Here is a 27,663-nt window from a genome sequence, read left to right as displayed (position 1 = left end):
ATTGAGTGGCAGTCAATGAGTCAATAAAAGCAGACGGTCAAAATACACGTTTGGAGAAGCGCAGTTTCTCACAACACATTCCTGAATTCATTTAGAAATGCTGCTCCAAAATGTACGTTCACAATTTACTTCGTGAAAAGGATAATTAATACCCAGACGTGCAGACACTAGTTCGCTGTAATTTTATGTCACAGATCATAAAACAAGAATAGCAACTCAATTGTCACCTTTGCACCATAGGACACAATATACCTGATCTACATAATACAATACAACCATTCTTTATTCACGGCCTCAGTAACTGATGCACCACAGTCCTTCTCCTTCACAGAGTTAAAACATTAATACACCTACACATTGGAACCCTTTGCGTGTCCTTTACAGACTTACGAGAACTCAAGTCATGTGGAACCCACAAGGCTGGAAAAGTGTTGTGTGCCACTTCATTCTGTGTAAATTTCCCATAGTAATTGTTCAATGAGGACCCTAATTGAAGTTCCTTGATAAGAAACTGTTATCTACAGCAAGAAGCCCCTTTTGGTCACAGCTGGGAATGTGATGGAATCTCCTCAAATTCTGAGTGAACAGAAAAGGATAGTGGGCCACAAAGTAAGAAAGCTTTTGCCATTCTTCGCGGCTACAGTGGAGGACTGAGTAGATGGATTGAACTTGTTGATGAAAACGAAAGCATGGATGCAAAACTGCTCTTTACCAAACAAAAATATAAAATTAACTTGTAATGAATAAAAGCAGCAACATAATACCAACCATAATTTTATACTTAAGGTAAAAATAAACGAGGACGCACTTTCAGACAGTCAAAACAAATTGGGTGAAGCGAGTCAATCCTCTGAGCTAGATGATGAGCCAGAGTCCTTTTGTGTGAGAATGACGTCATCTAATAGAGCATCTTGATCTGAGCTGTCATAGTCTCCTTGGGAAAGGCTTTCACCAGCCTCCATTTTAACATTAAAGTCAGGACTAGTGACAAAGTGTTGGGAGGTATCAAGGTCCTCCTCATCCATCATGTAAGCTCCATCCGAGACTAGTGTCTCCTCTTCCACTCCTTCTAGGTAGGGATTTTCAAGCGTTGGCTCTGGAGTGTGGTGGTGTTGGTGATGATGGTGGTGGTGATGATGGTGGTGGTGGTGGTGTCTGTGGCGACTTTTCTTAGGGAACTCTGAGTATTCAGTCAGCAGCCGATGGAACAGCGTTTCAGGCAAAAAACCCTGAAAAAAAAAAAAAGTTACTGAAAGCTTTATGACATGGGATCACCCCACAAAAGCTATACAATAATCCCTCGTTTTTCACGGGGGGAGGGCATCCAAAAAAATCCTGTGATGGTCAAACCCCTCAAAGTCGAAGCATCAATACCAAAGGACAACCAACCAACTAAACTTAATTTGTATGACAAATAAGATCACTTCAGAAATGTGTGTTTTTAAATTTTTTTTTAAAACAACTTCTGCACTGTGAAACAAATGATGTAAAAATGATATTGCCGCTTTATCGCTTAACTGTATTAATTGCGGACACGATCCACTTTACTTAAACATACATTGTCGCCATTATGTGGAAGTTATGGCAAACTTACTTTACGGTCGGCAACGCAAAATGTTAAAAAAAGCCATATTTGACGGAGAATAATATATGTCTGGCATCGCAAAAAACAGGAAAGCCTTATATAAGCCTTTTAAGGAACGAAAGATATAATGCATCAAGTCATATTTATTGGAAAACTTTTACAATGTGTCCTGTTTGCCCTTTTACAGAAACCATATATTTTTCCATTATCAAACATTTTTGAAACAGCGCCCAATAGTCACATGCGGCTTCAGAGCCAGTTTAGCTGGTCGAGAAGTCCAACTTTGATAGAAAGCCTCTTTTCTTTTGCCTTTTTGCTCTGGCCACCAGTGCTGTCCAGAGCATTTTGTTGACCTGATGGCTTTTAGAGAAATTAGAAGTTGAAAAATATTTGCACATGCATAATGACTTTTTGTCAAGCTGTTTAATGCATGGGTACAACTCCAACCGGAACATAATTGACGCTCAGGCATTTACAAGCAGAAAAGGGGCGGGGCAGCCATTAAACCAATCAGAATGCAGAACAAAGTACATGATTAAAAATGTGCAAAGTAGGTAAACAGCAGTAAGTAACCCACAGCAAGGGATTACTGTACTCATGTTTGGTTGTAAGTGGATGTACAAATACATGAAAAAATAGTGAACATACCGAGTTCCGTACTGTTTCCGACCAATCAGGCGCGACAACCAAATCTGCATTTTCCTCAAGATACTCTTTTATCTCCTGCAGTGTCGGACAGAATGCAGCTCCAATCTAATTGAAAAAATAAAACATTTGTTGAAAGTAAATGTCGAAAGAGGGTCAACTAAGTGGCTTTCACCAAGAGTGTCTGACCTTCTTTCCTGTCCTTATGTTAATAAGCTTGACCTTTTCATTGCCTGTCAGGGCTTTATCTGCCTTCCTCCTCCTCTTCCTCTTGCTCCTATTCACTAGAAGCTGAAGAAAAGATGACAATTATGTAACCAAAAACTCGTTTTGTACCTTCACTTCCCACTAAAAGCACCAAAACACAGTCTAATTGATAAATGTACCTCTAGCATGTCTCCCTCCACTTCATAGTCTGGATTCTCTTTAAGCCAGGTTGGTGGATCTCGGCGCCGAGGAATACGCTCTAACAGATCAAGGCCTTCTGTGTCTGATAACTAAAACAAAAAAACAGTGGGATTAAGTCTTGAGAACATTTGCTGTGCTTATTGCAGACAACCGTTTTGTAAATAAGATGAGTTCTGTACCTCATGTTCTTTGCGCCGCTTACGGCTGCTTTCACCCGTCGAACCATTGGGCATCAGTGATTGCTTTGAAAATGTCAGCTTCAACCCCTCCTCCTGGTAAAGCAAAACGGGTGAATTGAGCCATGATTAACACCATCAATGTATAGCAAACAATCTAATCATGGAACTGGGGATGCGAAATTTACAGCCAGGGCATTATTAATGGCCCAATTGATAATAATTAGTGTAACCAAGTTAAATAACAGTGTTAAATGGGCAGTCAAAGGTAAAGTTTGTGGTTTAGGGGCAACCTAGTCGAGCAACGCTTAAACAGACATAATGTGAAACGCCCAAGTACCAGACTTCTGAGAAGAAATAGACTATTTTGATTCAATCTTAAGTGTTAATATTAAAGGTTGAGCATATTATTTGCAAAAGAGCCGATACAGGCCAGCAAACCCAAGTGCAGTGGTAGCTCTTGATATGAGCTTAATTTGATCCAGGATCGCGATCGTAGCTTGAATTCCTTAAGTAAAGAGCAAATTTTCCTTGGCCTGCTCGTTGTCCCAAAAGCATCCAAATGAAACCTTAATAGCTTTAAAATAAGGGTAGACGAATTATAGGGCGGGCCGTTTACTCGAACCAATATTTTGGAATTCGACGGATATCAGTCTCAGCCTTTTTATTTATTCACCGGGTCAATTATTTAGGCTCAGAAGCTGATGCCCCCCTTTCCTGCATTCTTTCTCACGTACTACCCACTCTGCGCCTTCTGATTAGATAAAGTGTTCGCAAACAAAGATGGACATTTGTGGACCACTTGACCAATTTCAGTTTACATTCATGTTCAGTTGACAAACCAAACTGTTGAATGTATTGACCTGACACCAAGACACTGAATGCTTTGTGCGAAATTACCTTGAGAAGTTTGACAGTGAATTCTCCATCATCTCCTTCTGCTGAAGGCATGGCAATGGGTTTACGGCCCATTCGAGCATAGGCCATCTCGTCTCCTTGCAGTTCTGAGCTTTGGTTGACGTGAGCTTCAGAAATGTAGCGACGCCCCGATGGCCATTGACCAGTAAGCACCAGTGTACACAAATTATCCAAACGGTTGATAAGCACACGGTCCTGTCATGAAATAAGAAGAATGATTGAAATATTTTTCAATTAGTGGTCAACAAGCAAGAATGGAAAATTTGAGTTTAAATTGGTCTATATTTTTTCTATTCAATAGCTACTTTCCTGCCTACTATTTTAAGTCCCCTGGTCCACTACTATTAACCTATTCCTTTTGTATTATGCGTTTACCTTGGGCCACTCTACTCTGACAGGATCCGGAGGCGGAATTCCATCCTGAGACAAAGCCATTGAGAGTAAACTATTCTCTTCATCTGCATCTAACGCCTTCACAACTGAAAGAACAGAAATAGGCAGGTCTCTCATTGTGTTGTTTCTTGTTTTGGCGCACCAAGAATGGTCAAATATCAACTTACCACCATCTACTTCCTCTTCACTATCCCCGCTGTCATCACTGCTGCCCGATCGGTCAGACGATGACGAACCGGAATCTGAATCTGTATCGGAATCATATCCACCCTCTTCACCTCCTTTGCTTTCTCCCTTGTTTTTATTCTTTTTAAAACTCCAGCTTTGCCCTTGTATCTGGCCAACATGGTGAGTCAGTGGTGTACTTTGCAGGTGAGCACCAATTTCACCACCAAGCAAACTAATGTCCAGTTCATGTCCATCCTCCTTCACACTAGTCACGTCGGTAAGAGATTTTGGCTGGTTCAGGTGCATGATGGGTTGTGGCTGGGGCAATGCCTGCTGGTTCTGAACAAATTCATCACGGGCCGCGATGAAGGTAAACTGGGGGTCCGAAAAGATAGAGATCTCGGTCCGGCTGACTCCATGCAGAGATACGCCGAGCATTAGCTGCCGGTCGTGGTCTGGTATGCTCCACCACGTGGGCAGCTCGGATGTTCGCGGTGCCAGTAGCAGATGCTCTTCCAGGGACGGGTGAGGAAGAACCCGCTCACGGAGGCGACGGAGGAGGCTGATGCGATAAAGAGTGCGTGAAGCCCGCTCTTCTGTAATTGGGGCCACAGTCTGGGCAAGCGATGAAGAGTCTAAGGAAAGTAAACGAGTTAAAATTCTTGATTTCAACTTTATGAACTTAGCAGACAATACATAAAGCTAAAATGACTTGTAGAAAACTGTTTAAGAAAAATAAATCTATCGCACACCATGAAACAGTGGGTAGTAGCAGTACTGTACATGTATCATTGATACCAGTCCAGCAATATTTCTCACTAGTGTTGTAACTAGCAACATTAAACAGAATTTCAGGCATTTTCTCTAGTTCAGGGGTTGGGAATGTAAGGCTTGCGAGCCATCTGGCGAGGGTGTAAAATTGAGGCCATAATAATTTTCTCAGCGACTTTTCAATTTTAATGTAGTGAAGGCGAAGTATCACAAGTTATTTTAGTCCAAAATATATTGTGGCATGGTTTCAACTACAATTTACACTCAGTGTTACACCAACAGACCCCGTTTCGGCTGTACGTCTAAGGAATTCTTTAGATGGAATCTCATTAAACAATCCAAGTTCACTGTTGAGGTACTATGATGAAATCCCACAAGAAAAAACTTAACTCCCGAAAACCCCAGCCAAGCACCAAGAGCAATCTGACTGGATGAGCAGTCGGCGTGGGCGGATCTCTGCGCACTCCCTAAATACATTCGTATCCTATCCCTTGGCAGTGATTTGTGACATATTTACAAAATAATTCTGTTCACACCTTGTTTTGAAACCATTATTCACAACAAAAATGATTGTCAAAATGAGCCTCAACGATCTTAACTGGGGGGGGTGACAAATTTTCAGTGGTAAAGTATATTTTTTGATACAGAACACAGGCTTAGGCATTATTATTTCATAGATTTTCTCAAATCAACAAACATTAACTATAATGTACTGAAGAATTTGCTTTTGTTCGCTGAGAAGGTTTGGTGGTTTTGTTGAAATTGTTTTTAAAATATAGGATGTGGCACTCAAAAAAAAAATCATTGCTTTCATAGCTGCTGGAGTCTAAAATGTTAAAAAATGTAGTTCAGAGAAGCAACACATTTTGTATGGAAGCCTAGACCCTAAATGCTCTGCTTCCAACTCATGTCATGCCTGATTCGAGGAGATACAGCTATATCAAACTTTAAAAAATAGCAAGCTAAAATAGTATTAAAAAATATACTACTTGAATTTTAAGCTAAATGGATGATTTCCTTGTAGACAGCATCAGTATAATTTTTTACATTGTTCAATACAATAATTACGAAGTAGTATGAGGAAGCAGTAGTTACCTTCGTCCCGGCCAGGACGCAGGTGGCACACTCTACGGCACATGGCCACAAAAGAGCGGAAGTAGCGGCTGAGGCTTTCATCAGTTTTTTTATCCAGGCGTGCAAAGGTACGGAATCGTGTCCATTCATAGTTTGGTTCCTCGCCCTCAACAAGGCCAGGATCTTTTTTTATTCGTTCCACACCAAAAGTTGAGACGACTCGGTAGAAGTCACATTCTTCCCTGCGTGTCCATCTGTATGAGTGAATCCAAGTGGGTCACTTTATCAAGCTAATAATGACTTTTGGTCAAGTGAAAATAAATGCTTTAAATAATAAACATATTCCTACACATAAATATATACCTTTGTTGTCGTTCCTGGCGAGCTATTTCCTTTAACTTGCTGGCCTGCTCACACCTCCTGCGTCTGCGGTCCCCTTTTGCCTCCGCTTCAATTTTTAGCTGCTCCTGCCTGTAGCTGCGCTGATAAGCTGTGACCAACCGTCGTAAGCGAGCCGTAAGTGATGAACTAGAGGGCCACCCGCCTCCACCCTGGCTCTGGTAAGAAACGTTTTCTGCCAGCACTGGCACTGCCTTGTCCTCCACATGAATGTCCTCCTCCATCTTCATACAGTCAGGCTGGAGGAGAGCGTTAAATGACAGATGTATTTGCTGAACTATTTCAGAGCAATTATGATGTTATACCTCATCGTAAGAATCCTTGGGGAGTTTTGATGCAGGCTTGAACTCAGGGTCTTCTGAGTATTTATCATAATCACCCCTGAGTAAAACAAGCGATAAACATGAGAAAGTACTTTAGTCACTTGTATATTCATCAACTGCAGAAATGCACTCAACCCAGATATTTGGTGTAATAGTTAGAAGCTGATAATAGACAGTGGTACACTGACAAAACAATGAGAAACATGTAAACAAAGTTTTAGGAAAGTCACAAAAGTTTCAAGATGACTCACTCATCCCCTAGCTCGCCATCAGCTGTGTGCTGCTCTGCATCGATAGCCTTGTCATCTGGGCGGCCAACCCTCTCCAGGAAACAGAGACGTGGATCAGCACGCATGGTTGTGTACATCTCGTAACCTGATAACAGAGACACAATTAGCTAATATGTACAAACCCTAATGGTCCTCAGGAGCTGAAAAAAGAAGGCTGTTCTTCAGTGTAGTCCTACCGTGTTTGAAAACACCAGCTAGTAGAGAGCGATCAGCCTCACCATCCCACCATCCTGCAGGTACCTCTTGCTGTTCCATCTCTGGCATCCAGATATCAACATCTCTGAAAATAACCATTATTGGTTTTGTGTGTCAGGTAAAAAACATTGAAATATTTTAGTTTTGCAATGTGCAATCTGACAATATGTTAATAGTGAGCCAAAATACTGCAGTACGGCTTGCTGAATCCTCACTTTGACTAGTTACTGAAATTTTTCGTTTTAAAAAAAATACATTAATCCTCCATTTTGCATTAGTCTATCCGGAATCATAATGTGACTTTAAAATAATGGTCAGTTCACTTCATAATCAAGGCAAATAAAGAAATACCATGCATTTGTTTTGAGATGGAGAGCACATGCAAACCTCTGAAAGTTATACCTGATGTCAGCCCCTTTTAGGACAGACTCAGCATGTTCACCAATCACTTCTTGTTTCAGATAGTACAGCATCCGGACCCTAAGCAACACTCTGAGAGAGAAGATACCTTATAGAAACATAGCTCAATAATACATATAGAGAAAAAGGCAATTTTCCTGCTGCACTTACTTGTTGCACTGGTGTTTGAGATGTTTGCGGTAACTGTCGTCAAGCAGAAGTGTGTCTGGGTTGTACTTGCGTATCCACTCCACCTTTTGTATATCAAATGTACTCTGAGCTTTCACCCTTTTACCTTTCCTTCCTCTCGGGACTGGGATGGAGAGCCCTGAGGGGGAACATGAAACGAACATAATAATAAAGAAAATCTGTATCTCAAAAAAGAAAAAGGGAACAATGTGCATTTAGCTTGCCCCAAAAGGATATCTTACATTAATCTTAAAACTTAACCAAATTCCTACCCGAGTGATTGAGCAGTGTTTGGGGCTCGCGCCCATTTTCTGGCGGAGTTATGAGTTCCCAGATAAAACTCTTAATGTTCTCATCTCCACGGTAGTGAATGAGGCAAAATACCAGGATGACACGGCAAATTGTCTCCACATCTCGCTCACTTAAACGCCGCTTACATCTGGCATGAGAAAGGATGTCCCTCCAGCGCCCCCATCTAGAAACAAAATAGCAAGTGTAAATGCAGGAATCACTAGTAATATTCAAATTTTTACTTTATTTCTCCAAATAAAGTTCTGTATAAACCTATTTCATAACATCTAGCAAATGTTTCTCTTATTAAAGACAACATTAAGCCTGACAAAACACGTTTATTAACCAATTGTATGTACCCATAGACAAGCAGATGTTTTTCCACACGGAAACAATCTGTGCGACCGTAACCCACTCCGGTGTGACGATCAGCACGTCTGGAAGAACGGGAGTGTCTGGAATTTGTAGGTGGATATTCTTCGTCACTGTCTGCATCAGACAGTTCTGCACCTTCTCCTCGCAAAGTGGAATACTGGCGGGTTTGCTTGCGCACTCTTGGAGTGTCGATAACAAGTGTATTCTAAGGTTGAAAGAATTAACTTTCAATATCAGCAAAATACATATTTTTTTCTGTACACTTCACAAATGAAAATCCGTTTACCTTTCTGTTAAACGTGTCCATGTCTATGTCCGCTTTCTTGGCCCACTTTTCCCAGAATTCCGGGTCGTCAAGGGCAATGTCATTCCGGTTTTCAGAGGCTACAAAGCTAGCCTTTGAGAAGGTGGAGCCTTTGCCCTCACTCTCTATGGTGATAGTGGTGGCTCTGCGCTGAAGGATCTGGTCAATGTCTTCCTCACAGAAGCGACTACCCTCATCGTTTTCGTCCATGATGGCGGCGTAGGCTCCTTTTCTCAGCAAGTCCTCAATCTCCTTCTTTGAAAACTGCTGGATCTGTCAAACGTAACATGGAAAGATTCAAAGATAAAAAAAATACAAGTGCAACGAACATATCAATAATGTACTGTAAATTCCGGACTACAAGGCGCACCTGATTATAAGCCGCACCCCCCACATTTCGGGAGGAAAACCGATTTATTACATACACAAGCCGCACCGGTATATTAGCCGCATGCACCTACATTGATAATAGAAATCTTCTTAACTGATCAATTTTAATGGGGATGACCTATATAGATATTTCGTGTCTCCATCACTTATCCATTATCAATTATATCTTATTACACCTCTATGCCACTAGGCTGAGACACTTGTTTTCAGCAAAGGTCCTGAACTGACCGACACATGCCGAAACAGTTGGAATCCCACATCAGCCCAATTTAACGGAAAACGATACCGGTGTTTATCATTTGATGCAGACCTGCAAAGTCCGGGTACCCGTTAAAAGTAATCCAAGGAAAAAAAGTGTATATTTCCAAAGGTAAGGGTGGGAAAAATATATATGCACCTTTGTCTGCCGTGTCCACAAACACTCACCTTTACTGGTCCCTACTTCCCATAATGCCCCGCGTCTGTTACGCCCCTTCTTTTTAATTGGTCAGTGCAGGAATTATCAGAATAAGTGTCCAAAATAAATACAAATAAATACATGACAAAAATATACAGTTGCAAATACATATTATACATGGTTACACATATTTACAAAGACGGTACACCGAGAGAGTTTTCATAGCTTTAATAATAATAATATAACTTTCATCCCAAACCGTGCCTGTGAAAGGTACCACCACGCTCGCAGGACTCAAAGCGTAGCTGTTAAATCAAGCCATGCCGCAATCATGAAAATCGCGGCAAGCTGACCTAGTCATTCTCGTTAATATTGACGTCTTCAAGGTCGTCTTCATCACAATTGAAACCTCTATCTTCCATCATACGGACAATTCGATCACAATCCAAAAGGATGCAGTTACCCCGGTCTAAATTTTACCTTTTGTACTCGAGTGCCGCTGGTGTTCGTTAGAAAAATTACTTAAATAAGCCGCTTCACTGAATAAGCCGCAGGGCTGAACATTTGGGAAAAAAGTAGCGGCTTATAGTCCGGAATTTACGGTAATGAACTGTATTATAAGGACTATGAGGCGGACCTTATAACCCCAAATTGGCCAAATTTGAAAGCCTTATACCCTCGTGCACCTTGTATACAGCAAAATACAGTGGATAGGATTGAAAATGCACAAGATTAATGCATACATTATTTACTGACAGTGCCAGAAAGACTTATTTGCGAAGTGCATTTTGTTTTGCATTCTGATATGTTAAAAAGTCTCTCCATTTCTACAACCTGTGCGTCAAGAACGTTGCAAAAGACAAACAAAAAACAAAATCCTATGAAGTATTTTACGTTACTGTACATATTAAACCACAACGTTTTTGACACACAGGTGAAGAAGTGGAATGTTTAACCCAGGGGTCTGAAACCTATGGCTTGCAAGCCGTTTATGGCTCTTTTCATAAGTAAATATGGCTCAGAGATAAAATAGGACTCGAGCAATTCACATTATATTGCTTTATGCTGAAAAAAATCATACACGGAAAGCAGAGACAATACTGATGTTCATTCCAGTATATATATATGGGACACAATTTTAACTACAAGTCAGTGTCACACCAGCAGAACCATTTTGGCTGTAAATAGCTAAATATAGTAATCCCTCGGTTATCGCGGTTAATGGGGACCAAAACCACCCGCGAAAAGTGAAAATTTGCGAAGTAGCGACGCCCCTTCAAAAATTCTTAAAAAAAAAAAAAAAAATCAAAAATAAATATATATTATTTTATTATTATTTTTTTTAGACCAGCGAAGCTCTGAACCCGCGAACGTGGAACCGTGAAGTAGCGAGGTCCCAGTGTAATACTTCACATGGAAGCTTTTAAGACAAATTAGGTTTACTGTTGAGACACTTCATGATGAAAACTCACAGCACAAATTCAAACCCAAAACCAACTTATTGACCAGAAGTTTTAGGAAAGCACCTAGAATAATTTGATTGGTTGAGTGGTAGGAATGGCGGAGCTATCCACAGGACAAGTTGCACGCACTCTTACTCCTTTGAACAGCACCGTCTGCAATGAAGGTTTATACGTTGATATCCTTGTTTGCAGTATTTTGTGAAATTTTACTAAAGAACTTTGCTTGCACCTTGTTTTGAAACAATCCTTAAGGACAAAATGACAGACAAAATAAGCCTAAACACTCTTAACTGCTGAAGGGAGTCAAATTTTAAGTTGTACAGTGAAACCTCGGTTTTCGAACGCCTCTCAGTTCGGACAAATCGGTGTTCGACCAAAAATTTCGAGAAATTCTTGCTTCGCTGTTCGGCCCCAAAAAAATCGGAGTTCGAACGCCGGTACGCTAGGGTGCAATGCTGAGCGGCGTACGGGTGTTTTAGCCCCTAATTATGCCTCAGAAGAAGGTCGGTGCAAGCAGGACAGGTGAAAAAAGACAAGTTGTTCGTCCAACTATTGCCTTTTAGAAAGACATAATAGCTAAATATGAAAGAGGTGTACGAATTTCCGATCTTGCTAGTGAATACAGCATGGCTAAATCTACTATCAGTACGATAGTAAAGAATAAGGAGGCTGTGAAATCGAGTGATGCGGCTAAGGAAGTTAGCGCTATAAGCAAGCAACTGCCGCAAGTTTTGGAAGAGGTTGAAAAACTTTTGATGATTTTTCTCTCCCCACCGTCCACCACAAAAGTAAGAAATCATATACATAATCCTTTTTTATTTTTACACGTTCATGTAAGCGTAATCTTTCGTACGGAAGATTACAATAAAGCGAACGTACGATTAGCCTGGGTTAGCTTCATGTTTACGTTCATAGTAAACATTCAGGGTGTTGGAACGAATGAAAACGATTTTACATTACTTTTAATGGGAAAAACGTTTTCGGTGATTGAACAAATCGGTTTTCGAACAGGGTTCTGGAACGGATTATGGTCGAGAACCCAGGTTCCACTGTATATTTATATTGCTATGGGACACAGGCTCTGGCATTATTATTATTTCATATATTGTATGAAACCATCAAACGTCACAGTGAAATAAAATTCCCTGAAGAATTACCTTTTTTTCCTGGGGAGCGGGTTTGGCAGTTTTGTCCTAAAATAAATGGTGTGGCGCTCTTTCTCTCTCAAAAAAGAAATAAATTATAATATGATATAAATATGTATATATATAAATGTATAGTATATATATTTTTTTACTTTTATGGCAGTTTGGGTCAAAAAGGTTCCCGACCCCTGGTTTAACCTATTAGGATGCAGAACAAAACGCATTATACCACTCAGTGTTTCTGGCACCGTGAGTATAAACAGTGTGAATATGAGACAAGCTCTCATGCATTTTCACATGTGATCTGACATGTCATCCGTACCACTGGTGATCTATTTGACAAGCTCGGTAGCCTAGATGGTAGGGTGCTCGCTCCAAGACTGGGAGATCGTTGGTTCAAGCCTCGGCCGAGTCAGACTTACAACATTGGTACTCATTGCCTCCCTGCTTGGCGCTCGACATTAAGGGTTGGAATTGGGGGGTTTGGGCACCTAATGACTCCCAACACAGCAGCCGGGTCTAAAAAACCCGGCGCCGATCGAAGGCGACGCGTCACGCCAAGGTTCGCGTGTCAAATGATTTCCTGTATATATCATGTTTATACTGGCTGAATGAATAAATAAATACAAATACCAAAAAAATACAACAGCACACTCCTGGGTTCAATCCCCATTGCAAACAATGTTTTGCAATTTTAATCAGCGACACTTATCACATTAACAATGATTGCATAATATATACTTTAAGTGTATAGAGTCCAATGGTTAAACATGAAAAAACACTGTGGCTCTAACTGTAGTTTCAATTTCAAGCGCCTTTTTATCCGGTGCATCTTATGGATGAAAAAAAAAAATATGACAAATGACTATTTTTGGGACGTGTACCTTATTATCGGGTGCGCCTTATAGTAGAAAAAAATACAGTATTTTCTTACCCCATTGACATTGCTCTCTTTATTGCCGCTCATGCTTTGTAAGACGGCACGGTCGAGACCCAACTTTAGACTTGCTTTGTCCAGCATCTCTCGCTCATAGGAATTCCTTGTGATTAGACGATAGACCTTAACTGCTTTTGACTGGCCAATACGATGACAACGGGCTTGTGCCTGAGGATATTGAACAAATAGATGCATATCTATTCTTAGAGTTGGAGGTTCGAGCAAAGGAATACAATAATCCAAAGAAAATGTCATGGGTAGATGAATATATACCTGCAGGTCATTCTGAGGGTTCCAGTCAGAGTCAAAAATGACGCAAGTGTCGGCAGCAGTGAGGTTAATACCCAAGCCACCAGCTCGAGTACACAGCAAAAACACAAAGCGGTCCGAGTCAGGCTTGCTAAAGCGGTCAATGGCAGCCTGTCGTAAATTGCCTCGTACTCTGCCATCAATCCGCTCGTACAGGTATCTATTAAAAAATGTGTCAACAAGATTTTGAAAAGAGACATGCTACGATTAGCTGCTGAATTTGAGGCAAACCCTCCCACCTCTTGTTGATGAGGTAGTCCTCCAAAATGTCTAGGCATCGCACCATTTGGGAGAAGATGAGGACTTTGTGACCACCAGCCTTTAGACGTGGTAGCAGCTTATCCAGCAAGACAAGTTTTCCCGCTGACCGGATAAGGGCCTGCAAATGGAAGTCTGGGGCCAGAGGGTCATACACTTGTCGTAACTCCGCTATAATCTTCTCTTCCGCACCTTAATGAGAATGATTCAGAATCATCAAATTGAAGAATTTGTTAAATGTGGGGCAGAAAAAAAATCGTTAGAAATAAAGATCAGTTGCAATACCATTGATGAGGTATGGGTGGTTGCAGCACTTTCGCAGCTCCATCATTGTGTTGAGCAGGTTGGGAACATTGCTGTTACTACTCGCTCCTAAACTCAGAAAATTGAAGTTCCTCTCCAAAATAGCCCGGTAGTACTTCTTTTGAATATCAGTCAACTCAACCTTATCAAATGATTGCAAGAGTCAAAGAAATTAAACTATTGAAAACAAGGTGAAGATAATGTTTTTGTAGATTGCTGTTTTTTATCAAGTATCACCACAACACATGAAGACCATTTTTTTTACCTCGATTATCGTTTCCTGTTTGGGTGCTAAATTTTTCTCAACATCCTCTTTGAGCCTTCGCAACATCATTGGCTTTAATATAGCCTGCAGCCTTTGAACCTAAAGGACAGATAACAGGAAAAAAATAAAAGTAAGCAAAGCCAGAATCGAATTTCTAATATTTAAAATGTTCAATAATTGTAACGATTACTGCATGTACTGAATCACAAGGTTTTACAGAGCATTGTCTGCCTGGACGACCAAATATGTATTTTGTACCTGTTCCTCTGTTTTGAGGTCTCCAAATTCCCTAAGAAATTCTATTTCAGATGGAAACTGGGCAGGTTCTAGGAAATGAAGCAAACTAAACAGTTCCTCCACTGTGTTCTGTAGAGGCGTACCAGTCAACAACACCTTGTGTTCCTATGGGCAAAATCAATGATTAAGTTGACTGCCAAATAAAAATGAGTATTTTCTGATGTATATATTAGTGTTTTAAGTCAAAATTCTACTTGAGGGAACCAACCAAGTCCAACATTTTCAAGCTGTCCAGCAGTTTGCAGTTCCGATTTTTGAGGCGATGCGCCTCATCGATGATGACACAACGCCATGATATCTCCCTCAGCTCGGGGCAGTCTGACAAAACCATCTCAAAAGTTGTAATCAAGGCATCAAATTTGTAGGCGCCCGGAATCAAATGGTCCTGTTAGAAAAGTCAACATATTAGAAATGATTGATTCCAGTCAAATTAATCACTTGTCTACCTTGTCATCTTTGCTGTACATCTCGTACTGTTGGATCATCTGTCTGCTTGCCAGGCTGCCGTGATAGACGATTGCATTCATGTTTGTCCACGTAGAGAACTCCCTCTCCCAGTTGGTGATGGTAGAAAGGGGAGCAATAACCAAGAAGGGACCCTGAATCCCAGTAGCATAAATCTCAGACAGTAGGGTAATGGACTGGATCGTCTTCCCTAGACCCATTTCATCTGCCAGGATACAGTTTTGCCTGATACACAATAAGTGAAAGTAGGAGATGACAGGCGAATAGTTAGAGGACATTTCCTGGATTACTACCTTTACAACTTATCCTCCAGTATTTAATCTTTATAATTGTTACTGAAGGTAGCAATTGAGCGGTAGTCGTTACATTTGTGTGTTTAACAAGTTAGCAAAAGTTGATTTCTCGTCAGGGTTTGTTCTTTCAAAAAGAAAATTTCGAACATGGTTACTTTAAAAAAAAAATTCTTTCGACAAAAACTCAATTTTTTTTTACATTTCGGCTAGTGTAAAAGCCCCTTATTTATTCAAGTTTTTTCAACTCTTAGACTAGTCCAACCTCATAAAAGTAATAGTAAATTACCAAATATGCACGTTGTTGTTTACGTCATTTAAAGGTAGTCCGCGACTTGAAAATTTTCAACTCTCTGCCGCCATCTCCTGGCGCAAAGTCATGATCGCAGCCTCAGTCAGCCCATTCCTCAAGTAATAAAACTCTTGTTTTCATCTTTTGGGGTTTGGAAATGTGTTTGGATGATCTTTAAAAGAGGCCTTTTCTTAGTTTTAGCATTTTCAGGCAACACTAACAAAAAAGAAAACCCTGGAACAAGCATCAAATCGCCCCCCCCCCCTTCCTGCTTCCTAATGTTAGCAAGTCCCGGAATAGCGGTGAAAAGTAAGAGAGAAACAGATAGGCGCGTAAAAAACATTTTTTTAAAGGCTATTTGTACACAGTTTGCCATTGTTGACAGGTACTTAGAATAATATATTTTCCTTTCTTATTTCCAAGACACCCCAAATGACACACCCCACCTTTAGATAAAATTGGAATAAACTCCCAATGCTTGAAGTATGATTAACTTTGCTGCATTTTGCAGGATATGCCGCATGAATGGGTGTTAAACATACCTGTTGTACCAGTTAAATAGCAGCCAGTTGACACCCTCAAGTTGATATTCTCTAAGTGTGTTGCCGTTTTTGTACTCTCGCGTCTCTTCCAATTTTTTCCATGTGCCAGCTTGAGGTCGCGTCTACACAAGAGGACACAATCTATTCATTGTCCATCTGTTTATTTTAATGTGCTTGAATGATTTGAATCTAAATATACATATGCTGACTAGAAAGGCATGAGCTGATTAAATGCTCTTGATAGCAAGCACTTTAGTCCTTACAATTCTCCTGAGGCGAGGCTGTCGGGTTTGAAGTTTTCTAAACTCTTCCACCTTGCCCTCGTCCACGTCCTCGTTCAGCTCCCAAGTTGCATCTTCATAGGGCAGGGAGCACCACTTCACCAAGTAGTAAATCACAGGCTAAAGGGGCACAGCAAATTTTTGTACAATCCAACAATCCAAGCAATTTACTTTCATTGGGTCGAACAACCTGGTTTGTTCTACCTCGCCATTGTCTTTGTCAATGCTGTGGGATACATCCAGAATCCTGTCCACTTCCACATAGTCTGGATTAAAACGTTCTTCTTCCTGAAGATTATAGGAGAGAAAAATGCAATTAAATCATTAATGCAAGGGGTGGGAGATATGGGAAAAATATGATGGCATTCAACAAAACAAATCTCATTTGCCATTCATTGTACCACCAAACCACTGAGAATGTATTGTTTGAAAAAAATGCCAATTTAGCTAGATGGAGTGCAAGAAAGGAAGGCTCAGCTTTATTTCGTACATGAGCACTTTATTGTTGATGTCGGGTCTTCGTACACACCATGGAAAATATACAATTATAAACAATATGCTGCTTCAAGTTATTTTGGGAAGGGTGTTTACACCTGCATTGCAACATGTTTACTAGATTAAGAAAGTTTTCAAGGAAACACGACATACTGTGATGGTTTTAATGAACTGAAGACAATATTAGAAGCCAAACAGTCTATTTAGATGTTGTATATTTTACTAAGCAAAATACTGTCGTGTGTTTCATTGCAAAATCTTAAAACAGGTTAGTGGTGTGAACTGTTTCACAAGTTGTATTTTTAAGGTGTGGAAAAATAATAAAGGGTCAAATATTTTTGTAATAAAGGGAGGCAGTGAATTTTGGATTTATTTAGATTTGAGAGAACTTCTTAATGTTCATCTGAGACATGTTCTTTAAGTATAACTCAGTGCTTAAAAATGTTAAATGAAAAAAAAGGTAAAAGCAATTAACTCAACAGGACTGGACTGTTGATGCGCTGGGATAGTAAACAATCACGGATTTAAAAAAAAAGAAGCAGTTAAACTACTAACACTAACAATCGGCAAATTTGCTGACTGGTGACCAATGATAAGAGTTTGAGTTTTGTGAATGATGTACAGCTTAATACAAGTTTATATCAAGATGAAGAGCATTTGAAGGAATGATCATGGATACACAAAGGATAACATCTTTCTTCTCACCTCGTGAAAGAAATGCCTCATCTGCGCATGTTTGGTCTTAAACCTTTTGATCTTTTGATGGATCCTCTTGTCTCTTTCCAGTTGTCCCAGGCTGGCCCATTCACAATGTAAGTATGAACTGGAAACAAAAATGTGACATTTTATGCCACAAGTCACGATCACAAAATAAGGGCTGGCTGTTAAACTTACTAGTTCTTGTATTTTACAAAGAATTCCTCAACGCTGATATATTGGCCTGGGGACACCTGCAAGAAAAACAAATTTCAAACAAATTCATAACAATAATAATAATAATAGAAACAATGTATGATTAGAATAAAAGCATACTTCTTTCTTTGTTACACGCATGGAAAGGATTTTGTCTACAATGGCTGCATCTTCCTCACTGGGATTTTCCTTCAGAAAAAAAATAGAATTTTAAATCGTGAAAAAAAAAATAAAAAAAAAAAAAATCCCCTCAGTATCGTCTTAAAAGTGAATGATGCCACACACCACAAAGAATTGCATGCCAGGCAATGGTTCACCATGCAACTCAATTGCTTGGTGGACTTGTGCTGCTGTGGGTGCAGTGCTTATGGAAGCTATAGGCACCGGGGTTGACGTAACATCAACATCTTCCTGCTCATCCTCGTCATCAGTTATCTTAATGTCCAGGTCCTCTGTGTACTTCTTTCTGTTCACCACCCGATTAGAGCGCCTTTTCTGGAAAAATATATTTTTCATCTTCATTATGAGTCCATTACTAGGCATGCAAAATTATGTGTTTCAAATAAAGTCAAAGCCCTTTTAAGGAAATACTAATTGTGTATTAACAGTAGATTAAAAACCATCCAGCCGTGCCGCTCATCCTCACTGGTGTCGCAGGTGTGCTGGAGCCCATCCCAGCTATTTTCGGGCAGTGAGCAGGGGACACCCTTAACTGGTTGCCAGCCAGTCACAGGGCACACAGAGACAAACGACTCACTCGCTTATTCACACTGTGGGACAATTTGGACCAGCCAATCAACCGGACATTCCTGTTTTTGGAATGTGGGAGGAAACCGGAGTGCCCACGCAGGCCCGCTAAGAACATGCAAAGTCTGCACAGAGTAGCTGGGATCGAACTCTAGACCTCAGCATCGTGGGGCTGCAAGCTAACCACCCACTGCCGTACCGCCGGATTAAACCCAAACTTTAACTACCGTAAATTCCAGACTATAAGGCGCTACTTTTTCCCCAAACTTTCAACCCTACGGCTTATTCAGTGATGCGGCCAATTTATGTAATTCTTTTAACAGCCGCCAGCGGTGCTCGAGTTCAAGGCACATGACGCAGTTTACAAGCAATCAAGCAGTCCGATAAAGAAAGAAACAGAGCTGCAGCACGCAAACTTTACCTTGCGAGCGTGTTGCTAGCGTGTTTATGAATAAGGGAGCGTGGAACGTCGTCTATATGATAAAGTCTCTTGCCCATACTGGGGAAGACGACTTTGATGACGTCGGTTATTAGGAGGAAGATGAGGACAGTTTACCGTGGTTTCTGCAAGTATGGAGTGTTTTTTTAACATACCGGTTCACTGTGCTGCGAGCGTGTTGCTAGTAGCGTTTTGCAACCTTCACAGGCACGTTTGGGATGAAAGTTATAATATTATTATTAAAGCTTTGAAAACTCTCTCGGTGTAACGTCTTTCTTTGTAAATACGTAAAGGGGCGTAACAGACGCGGGGGATGACGGGAAGTGGGGACCGGTAAAGGTGAGTGTTTGTGGACACGGCAGACAATAGCGGATATATATTTTTCCCACCCTTACCTTTGGAAATATACACTTTTTTCCTTGGATTACTTTTAACGGGACCCGGACTTTGCAGGTCTGCAACCAATGTTAACTACTGGTATCATCTTCCGTTATTTTGCCGGCTGTGGTTTTTAAACTGTATACTTTATGTTCAGTTAAAATCGCGGGACTCAAGGTAGGGTTTGGGTTAATTTTGTGATTATGTTACATGTTTTAATGTGGGCGCATGCGGCTTATATGCAGGTGCGGCTTGTGTGCGTACAAAAGCGGCTATCCTCTTAAAATGTGGTGGGTGCAGCTTATAATCAGGTGCGCTCTATAGTCCGGAATTTACGGTAATTCTACACTATAAATGAACTTAGAAATACACCTTGAAGTCAGTTTTGAACTAAAATTGGGTAGAGCTTGGAAAAAACATTTAAGTTGCTAACAAAAAAAAGGTATGATAATCTCTCACCGTATCACCGTTTACATGTTATTTCAGAAACTTCGATGATTATGAATTGAATTGTCTTTATTGTCATTGATTTCAACCCATCATGTCATGGTTATTTGTATAGCCCTTAATCACAAGGAGTCTCAAAGGGCTGCACAGACTACAGGATACTACTACACCCTCAAACCTGCGGAGTTCTTCTTGGCTCTTGGGATCATCAGTAGATTATCATGGTGTAAATTTTCCAACCCTACTGTGTATTCTACTAAGCTTTAAAGTATTGCAAAGGATCAAATTCTAATTTTGTCTACAGTTTTCATTAAGATGTTGGACACGTTTTTATTTATTTTTCATTCAAGGAAGGTCAGACATCTGATCTTTCCAGAATGTTAATTCCATTTCTACATATTCTTAAGTTTTTTGTTCTTTCTTACACCAAACCAAAGGACAGACATGATATTTTGGTTCTTAATAGTCTGTTTTCAGCCTGGTATCATTTTTGTGGTCTGGCCCACTTGATATCTACAAATGGCATTGGCAGCCCAAAATGTGAAATGTGTTTGACACCTCTTACTTGGAAATTTTTTATGTCAAGCCGTGAGGTTGTTGACGACCTGGATGCTTCCCCTCTCACTTGTAAATTTTCACTACTTACTAATTGTATCAAAGCAGGTATACCACCTATGTCGTGCATTGCGTTCTGCAGCATGACAGCTCACATCAAATTCTATAAAGGGGGTAAGTTGGGGAGGAATTTGTGTGTGTGTTTGTGTGTGTTTGTGTGCTGAGTGGGCATGACTGTGTGCCCAACAGTGTTAGGCTGGTGTATGCCGTCAGTCAAACAGTCAGGGCTGGTGAACGCACAAGTCAAAACAAACTGAAAAGCATGGCTAAACCTAGTAGTTTAGCGTCTCATTAATTAAATCTGACTTCAAGGAAAGTCAGAAAAACTCAAGAAATGCTCAGTGGATTGTTATTGGGTTCAGGGACAGACTGAGGCAGCATCAGGAGGGAAGAAGAGAACAGAGGTCAGGCCTACTGCGGCTAAGCTACGTAAAAACCCTCACAAACCTGAATCTCACCAACACCAAATCAATTACCCATGAATCGGTTGACCTGGAGCAACAATTCTTGGGAAACTGCTAAAACCGGGACTCTTGACTTTTAATCAGCACGGAGGCTTGACCCAAAGGGAATAATCCCCAATCGACTAGCATTATAGCGGGAAACTTTTTTTTGCTCGTAACTACCAGACGTTCAGCAGGCAAACACTCCCATAATCTATGGTGCCTTCACCTCCCCTTTTTTTCTTATGATTAACTCTTAATACATTGTGTGTGTGTGTGTGTGTGTGTGTGTGCTATTTCAATCTGTCTGGTTCATTGAATCCATTTTCTTGGGAATTTTTCTTGAGTAATTCATATCAGAAATCAAAAACTGAAGTTATGAAGCAATTTAATGTTTTATCAGTGTAGGAAATTCTAGCTTTCTTCAGAGAAATAAAAATATTCATGGTGGCCCACAAGCAACACCAAGAGGCAAATTTGTTCACTGATTGCAGTAAAGAATACTTTGTTTCAATCCTAACGATTTTCAACATTAAAGCTAGCGTGCAGCTAGCCGGCCGCACTCTACATCGCTTTTTTTATACTGAAGAGAGAAGCCCACCGATTTCTTTGCACTATTGTTCAATGACCAGTCATTTAACTGCAATTCTGTGTTTGTAGATCAAGTTATTTTGTAAAAGTCGTGTTTTATATATATATATATATATATATATATATATATATATATATATATATAAAATTGATCTCATAAATAAAAAAAATTTCTTCGCAGATTTTGACTATTTCGGGACTTCTTTGGAACATAACCCCCGCAAAAAACAAGGCATTACTGTATAGAGCAGGGGTCGGCAACCTATGACACGTGTGCCAGCAGTGGCACGCGAGCGCACGGCAAAATAATAATCAATATATTTTAAAAATGCGCATTTTGAAATTTTGACATTTTCAGTTGCATGCCGGGTTATTTAGAGGCTTTACGTTAGCGGAGGAGGAGTCCCCTGCTTCGTGTGTCAGTGTGGGTTTGCGCGGCGCCTTGCAGAGGAGAGATCAGTGTTCTAACCCAGCCAACGAAACACACGCGCGGGATAAATGAACGAATCATGCCGGCACCTCGAGCGAAAACATTTCGTTCTTTCTAGCCAGCGTAGACATACGAATGGGGCTTTGTGCAAAAAAAGACCGGGCTCTTTTGTGCATTATGCCTCGAGAGCGTTGTACCTCGCGCAGCAAGTGATTACGAGACGAAACATGAACATGAATTCAAGGATGAGTCTGACATGGCAGAGACATTAAAACACGCAGTGTCCAGGTCCGGCAAACTAAGACAGACCCTGAAGAACTTTGTCACTGCTAAAAACGCAACCACTGAAGCAATCTATCACAATGGTATGGTAGCTGTCCAGGGCAGTTATTTTTTTATTGTAGTTCATTGTTAATGAAGAATGGTTGATGGTGGTTAATTCTTGTGGCAAAAGGTTGAAGTCATGGATGGCTACAGGCCTTTCCACTTGTTATTCACGTTCATTTTTTTAGTTGATTGATGAACAAATCTGTGCAGGATAAATTGGTCAGTTATACGATTAAAATGTATATCCATGTTGTATATTTGGACTGGTGTAAAATTACAGCTCTGATGGATATTAAAAAAATGTTGCGCGAGTCATTAATCTTGGTGTGGCACACTGATTAACAAGGAAATTTGAAAGTGGCACCCCACACCAAAAAGGTTGCTGACCCCTGGTATGGAGCAAAAAGTTTTTTTTTCCCCTATTCAGTTACACTCCAAAAAGCACTCTTAGCCATAACTTAACACAACTAACCGAGCTCCATTCACATTTGGGACAGTCCAAAAGCAGTACCTCGGTGAAACTCTTCTTACCATAATTAGGTCTTCCTCAAGTGCCGCAGGGGAGGGTGGGCTCAATTCCCCGTCTGAATGATCAGAGGATGGATTTCTTTTTCTCTTCTTCATCCCAACGAGAGTGATAGTGCTAATAAAGAAATAATAAATCAAGATACATAAAAAATGGAAGTAAAATTACATTTTTTTTTAAAAATAGTCATTGCTTACTTTGTCTTAGTTTTGCTTTTGCTCTTAATACCAGGAGCAGGTATAGTGTGTATAACAATCCCTCCAGCTGCTTTGAGTTTACTTTTTTTGTCAGCTCCTCCCGCAGTTTTCAGTGGCGTTCCTGCAACTACAAGACTTTTCTTCTTGCTTCCTCCACCGCTCGTCTTTTTCTTGGATGTTGTTACCACAGTAACATTTCCTCCAATTTCTGGTGAGGTCTGCGTGGATGGAAGTTCATCCTGGTTAAGTACTCGGGGCAAGTTCTTTTCCCCGCGGGCTTTCGCTCTCGCTATAGCTTCAGCCACAATTCTATTTGCCTTCTCCTGCTTGCAGAGGATCTCGACCCGTCGCACTGAAGAGGAATCGCCAGGGGCCTTGGTGATGCGAATAGCCTGTGATGCCGTAGCAGTTGTACTGGAAGGACCTGCTGAGGAGTTGACGACCTTTACCACGGAGACAGACCCTCCGGCTGTAGATGCTGAGCTCGTCTGGATTGGCCAAGATATTTTATGGTTAGCATGTTTTATCCAAATGAACCTTACACTATGATGCCGAGAAACATTTTACCTGTGGTTGGAGAAGCATTTTTAGAGGCACTGCAACTCTCTGCCCTCCTTGTCCTTGAGAAATCTGCAATACCTGTGGGCTGCCAGTGCCACCGCCTCCTGATACCAGCTGGTACTGAAATGTTATGTTAAATCACTAACTGCTTGTCAGACATCTGTCTCTCTTAACACACATCAAAAATACCATATAATTCGCACCTAAAAAAAACACAAATTGGCCATAAATTTGCGCCTTTAATGTGGATAAAACTGGAAATGTATAATGTTTATTCGTGTGCGATACTAGAAAAGGTATTAGGGTACACTATAATTTTTATGCAATGATTGATTAATCGAAAAACCCCAAAACACTGATTACAGCAAAAATCAAACCAAGGTCACAGTGCTGAATAAAACCGAGATAATGAACTGATCACCATTAATACAAATGACATAAGAAATTGCATTCAATTTTATCCCATTATCAAGCTATTTTTACACACTATGCCAGAAACGATTGTTAGAAAAAGGGAAAATAAAATTAGCCAGAAAGACATAAATAAAAGCAAAGTCTGATTCATCATCAGAGACACCAAAGAGTTGTTTCCCTTGCTATGCTATTTTTGCATTTATTTATATCTTTCAGGATGACTTTCGGTTTTCTCCATTCTCCAACATTGGTTTTGGCACAGAGAGCAAAAACAGTGTAACAATGAGATAAAATCGAATGCCTTTTCGTAAGTCATGCTTATGACTGGTGCTTTAATTGCCACGAGATGGGTTCGATGATGCCCATTAAATGCAATGTTTTGCAGTTTTGGTCAGCAACATTTTACAATTGATCAATCATTGCAGTAGTATATACTGTTAGTGTATAAAGTGAGCAATGATTAGACAAAAATAAATACATAACTCTTGCTGTAGTTCTAACTCCGTGCGCCTTATATATAAAATAATATATGTGGCATGACTTTTTTTTCAACTGTGCCTTAAAGTGCAGAATATACGGTACTTCTATAGATTTTAGTGCAAGTGCACAGCTCTTCAGTAGATGTGATTCCAATAATGATTAACGTCTAATTTTAAAGTGTATTTGAAGCAGCCCAAATAATTACATTTTCACCCCAATTAAGTCACGAAAAAAAAAATACCTGATGGAAATTAACAAAGTTTAATTTCTGTAATTACCTAATAGTTTAGAATGACTAAGTGAAAAACTACTCCTACCTTCACTCCTCCTTGCTGGTTAGGCTGCTGTTGTACCTGCAGCTGGATTGTGAGAACTTTAGGCTGTCCTCCTGCTTGGCCTGCAGCACGGGCCTGGGTCAATGCAGCAAGCTGGCTTCCTTGGAGGACCAGTTTACCCCCTGGCAACTGTCCGAGCACCAGTCTTGCTGGAGATTGGACTTGTTGTTGAGTACCTTGGCCTGCTGTGATTTGTGTTTGGGCTACAACAGTTTGACCCACTGATGAAGCGGTGGTGGTCTGAGAAGGCTGCTGGAGAACCAGAGTGATTCGTTTTGCTTCACTCCCCTTGAATCACAAATACAATTGATCAGTTTCAATGTAATTGTGAACACACACACCAAATAAACAATATCAAAAGGTCTACACCACGAAAGAAGAATTCCAGTCTTTGGTAAACTTACTGGATTTTGGGCCTGCATGGCTGGCTGGAGTTGCACCTGGGTTTGAGTTTGGATTTGGATCTGGGGGGACTGGCTCTGCGGCTGGACTTGCACTTGAGCTTGGGGAATCTGTGTTTGAGTTGGAATTTGTACTTGAACCTGCTGACCTTGCTGGGGCATGGAGGTGAGTAGCAATTGTTTCACTGGTCCATTGGGGGACTGCAGCAGCCTCTGGACACCAGCAGTAGCAACCTTAACTTGAGAATGTCCTGCGGTCGTTTGGTTTAAGACCGCTGCCCCTTGGACCATAGGCATGCCTGGTTTAAGCGGTGACCCAGAGACCAAACGGATGACCTTGCCACCAGTCTGGGTTGTGGCTCCTGTTACTGTTTGCAAAACCTGAGCTTGCCCCTGTGGACCCTTCAGAATGACAATTTTTCCTCCTGCTTGCTGTGTAAGGGCAGAAAGCTGCTGAGGAGTGAGCTGCTGAGCGATCTGAGCAAGCTGCTGGGCGGCAGTGGTGGAGGCAGGAGAGCTGGATACATTTAACGAGGAGGTGAGTTGGATAGGGTTACTAGTGACAACATTGGTGTTTCTAACAATGGGTACTGAGGTATGGGCTTGGACTTGTGGGACACAATCAACAGAAAGAGGAGGTTGAGCTACATTGGAAACTGCTGAGACAGTCTGAGCTGCTGCCACCGCCTCAGTCTGATGCACAGGAACTGGAATTGAGACCTGTTCCGGTATGGTGGCGGCTGATGCAGCACTGACTGGAAGCTCGTGTCTAGGTTCTGGCTCAACTTGTGTGTCCACCTGACCTAATGCCAGCTTTAGAGCCTCTTCTACAGGATCTGATGAACCCTGAGAAAATGAGTCCTCAGGGAGGGCATCCAGGTTAAATAGTGGTGTATCCTCAAATAAGTCCATGATAGGGTCTGCCATCGTGCCCACACCCCCACACAGGAAGATGGGCACAATGTTTGAGACGCTCAGTGATGAAAACTAAATTGCAGTCAGACAGTTTTTCAAAATATCAAAAGAAAGAACCTGGAGATCAAAGAGAAAATACATTAACAAAGCAGTTTAAAATAACTTATCTGTTGGAACACTGATTTAACATTGTCTATACAATTATTAATTGATAAAAATAATTTATGCAACGGATAGGATTTATCATGTATTTGGTATAATGTTCTCATAATACAAAAAAAACTTCAAACACGTCATTTTCATCTCTGAAGGCATGACAACCCAAACTTGATGGTTAACCAAAAAACACGTTATGTTTTTCTTTATCTTGGTCTTAAAGAGATAATGCCTAATAAATTAGTACTAGTCGTAACCTTGATTTATTATTTCTAAGATCGTAGAGAAAACAGACATTTACAATGAAAGTTTATGATCATTAGACAATGCATATTAAATGTAAAGGAAATATTGAGTGATTTAAAAAAGAATTCAGATTGATTTTTATTTTTTTATTATGCGTAATGTTGATTTAAGTCTGACTGCAAACATCATTCCCAGAGATTATTCTTGAAAAGAAAAAAAAAACAGAAAATCATGGTGTTTGGATCCTGACTTAAACGGAGTTGCAAAATATTTTGAATTTTATTAGTAAGTAGTAGAACTTAAGGAACACTCATTGTAATTTAAAATGCATGGATAATGAAATCAAAATACGAAAGGTAATTTTTAATTTAGAACAGCATTTAACAAAACAAAAATAAAGATAGTGTGTTGTTCATTGATAAGTAGCTTTACGGACCTACCAGTCCCTTAATTTTCATGATAATACATATTATTAATGCAGGTTTAATAGATCTGGTGCAGGTAAAAACGATTCAAACAAAAAAGTAGCAATCCCGAATAGTTATATGGCGAGGAGGCAGTGATGGAGAGGTGGGATGCTTTCCTGCGCTCACATTGAGGTCTGTCTCACAAAACCGTCGGTTAGCATTAGCATCTACGGCCAAGATTGCCTAAGCGTATATGAAAGAAGTGCATAATAGCCTCTCGTGATCACGACGTGGTATATATTCGGGACAGTTTATCTCTCTTTTGGCTCAATTAGCGGCAACCATTGAGTCCACCGGACTCCTCGAATCTCATCAACAAACCCGACCAAACCAAAGCAACGTGCCACAATAACCATTGCCCTCAACGTTCTGACACAGCTTTAGGCCGCAATGCTCTTTCGCTTAGTCTGAGTCTTTTTTTCGGTGGAGTAACGTCAAGTAACCACCGTCTGAACTGCTCTGAGGGTCACGGTAATAATTCGAGGCGCTAAATTTACCTTTGCATCGACACACATGGCTTTCTCCGTCTCACAACACAGTACGATTACAGGAAACGGCTAGGGAAGAGCAGGAACTAACCTTCTCGCCAGAGAGCCCGTACAAA

The 27,663-nt window shown here is 40.6% G+C and overlaps 1 protein-coding gene across 2 annotated transcripts; it reads right to left on the bottom strand.

Annotated features, from left to right (window-relative positions):
- Positions 1 to 159: 159 nt before the first annotated feature.
- chd8 (chromodomain helicase DNA binding protein 8) lies at positions 160 to 27,663 on the bottom strand. Of its 2 annotated transcripts, XM_088351904.1 has the most exons (40): positions 27,557 to 27,663; positions 25,279 to 26,307; positions 24,857 to 25,162; positions 23,652 to 23,765; positions 23,402 to 23,572; positions 23,085 to 23,302; positions 22,893 to 23,004; positions 18,230 to 18,439; positions 18,065 to 18,133; positions 17,927 to 17,982; positions 17,738 to 17,855; positions 16,742 to 16,825; positions 16,520 to 16,657; positions 16,257 to 16,378; positions 15,114 to 15,357; positions 14,876 to 15,052; positions 14,629 to 14,772; positions 14,371 to 14,469; positions 14,088 to 14,247; positions 13,784 to 13,994; positions 13,509 to 13,704; positions 13,233 to 13,403; positions 8,886 to 9,176; positions 8,584 to 8,804; positions 8,206 to 8,408; positions 7,916 to 8,072; positions 7,748 to 7,837; positions 7,327 to 7,430; positions 7,112 to 7,235; positions 6,843 to 6,918; positions 6,502 to 6,776; positions 6,160 to 6,392; positions 4,293 to 4,928; positions 4,108 to 4,211; positions 3,715 to 3,927; positions 2,818 to 2,910; positions 2,617 to 2,727; positions 2,420 to 2,521; positions 2,234 to 2,338; positions 160 to 1,229 (listed from the first exon to the last, which is right to left on the bottom strand). In XM_088351904.1, exons 2-40 carry the CDS (start codon positions 26,200 to 26,202, stop codon positions 843 to 845), a joined length of 7,569 nt encoding a protein of 2,522 aa, XP_088208030.1. In that variant the 5' UTR covers positions 26,203 to 26,307; positions 27,557 to 27,663; the 3' UTR covers positions 160 to 842. The 2 variants fall into 2 exon arrangements, with proteins under 2 accessions (XP_088208030.1, XP_088207952.1); XM_088351826.1 differs by having other exon boundaries at positions 23,085 to 23,572.

The sequence above is a fragment of the Urocampus carinirostris genome, chromosome 1, assembly GCF_059441175.1.
Source record: "Urocampus carinirostris isolate Australia breed hairy pipefish chromosome 1, RoL_Ucar_1.0, whole genome shotgun sequence".
NCBI lineage: Eukaryota > Metazoa > Chordata > Actinopteri > Syngnathiformes > Syngnathidae > Urocampus > Urocampus carinirostris.
The sequence above is the reverse complement of the archived record's forward strand: the minus strand, read 5'-3'. Positions and strand labels throughout refer to the sequence as shown.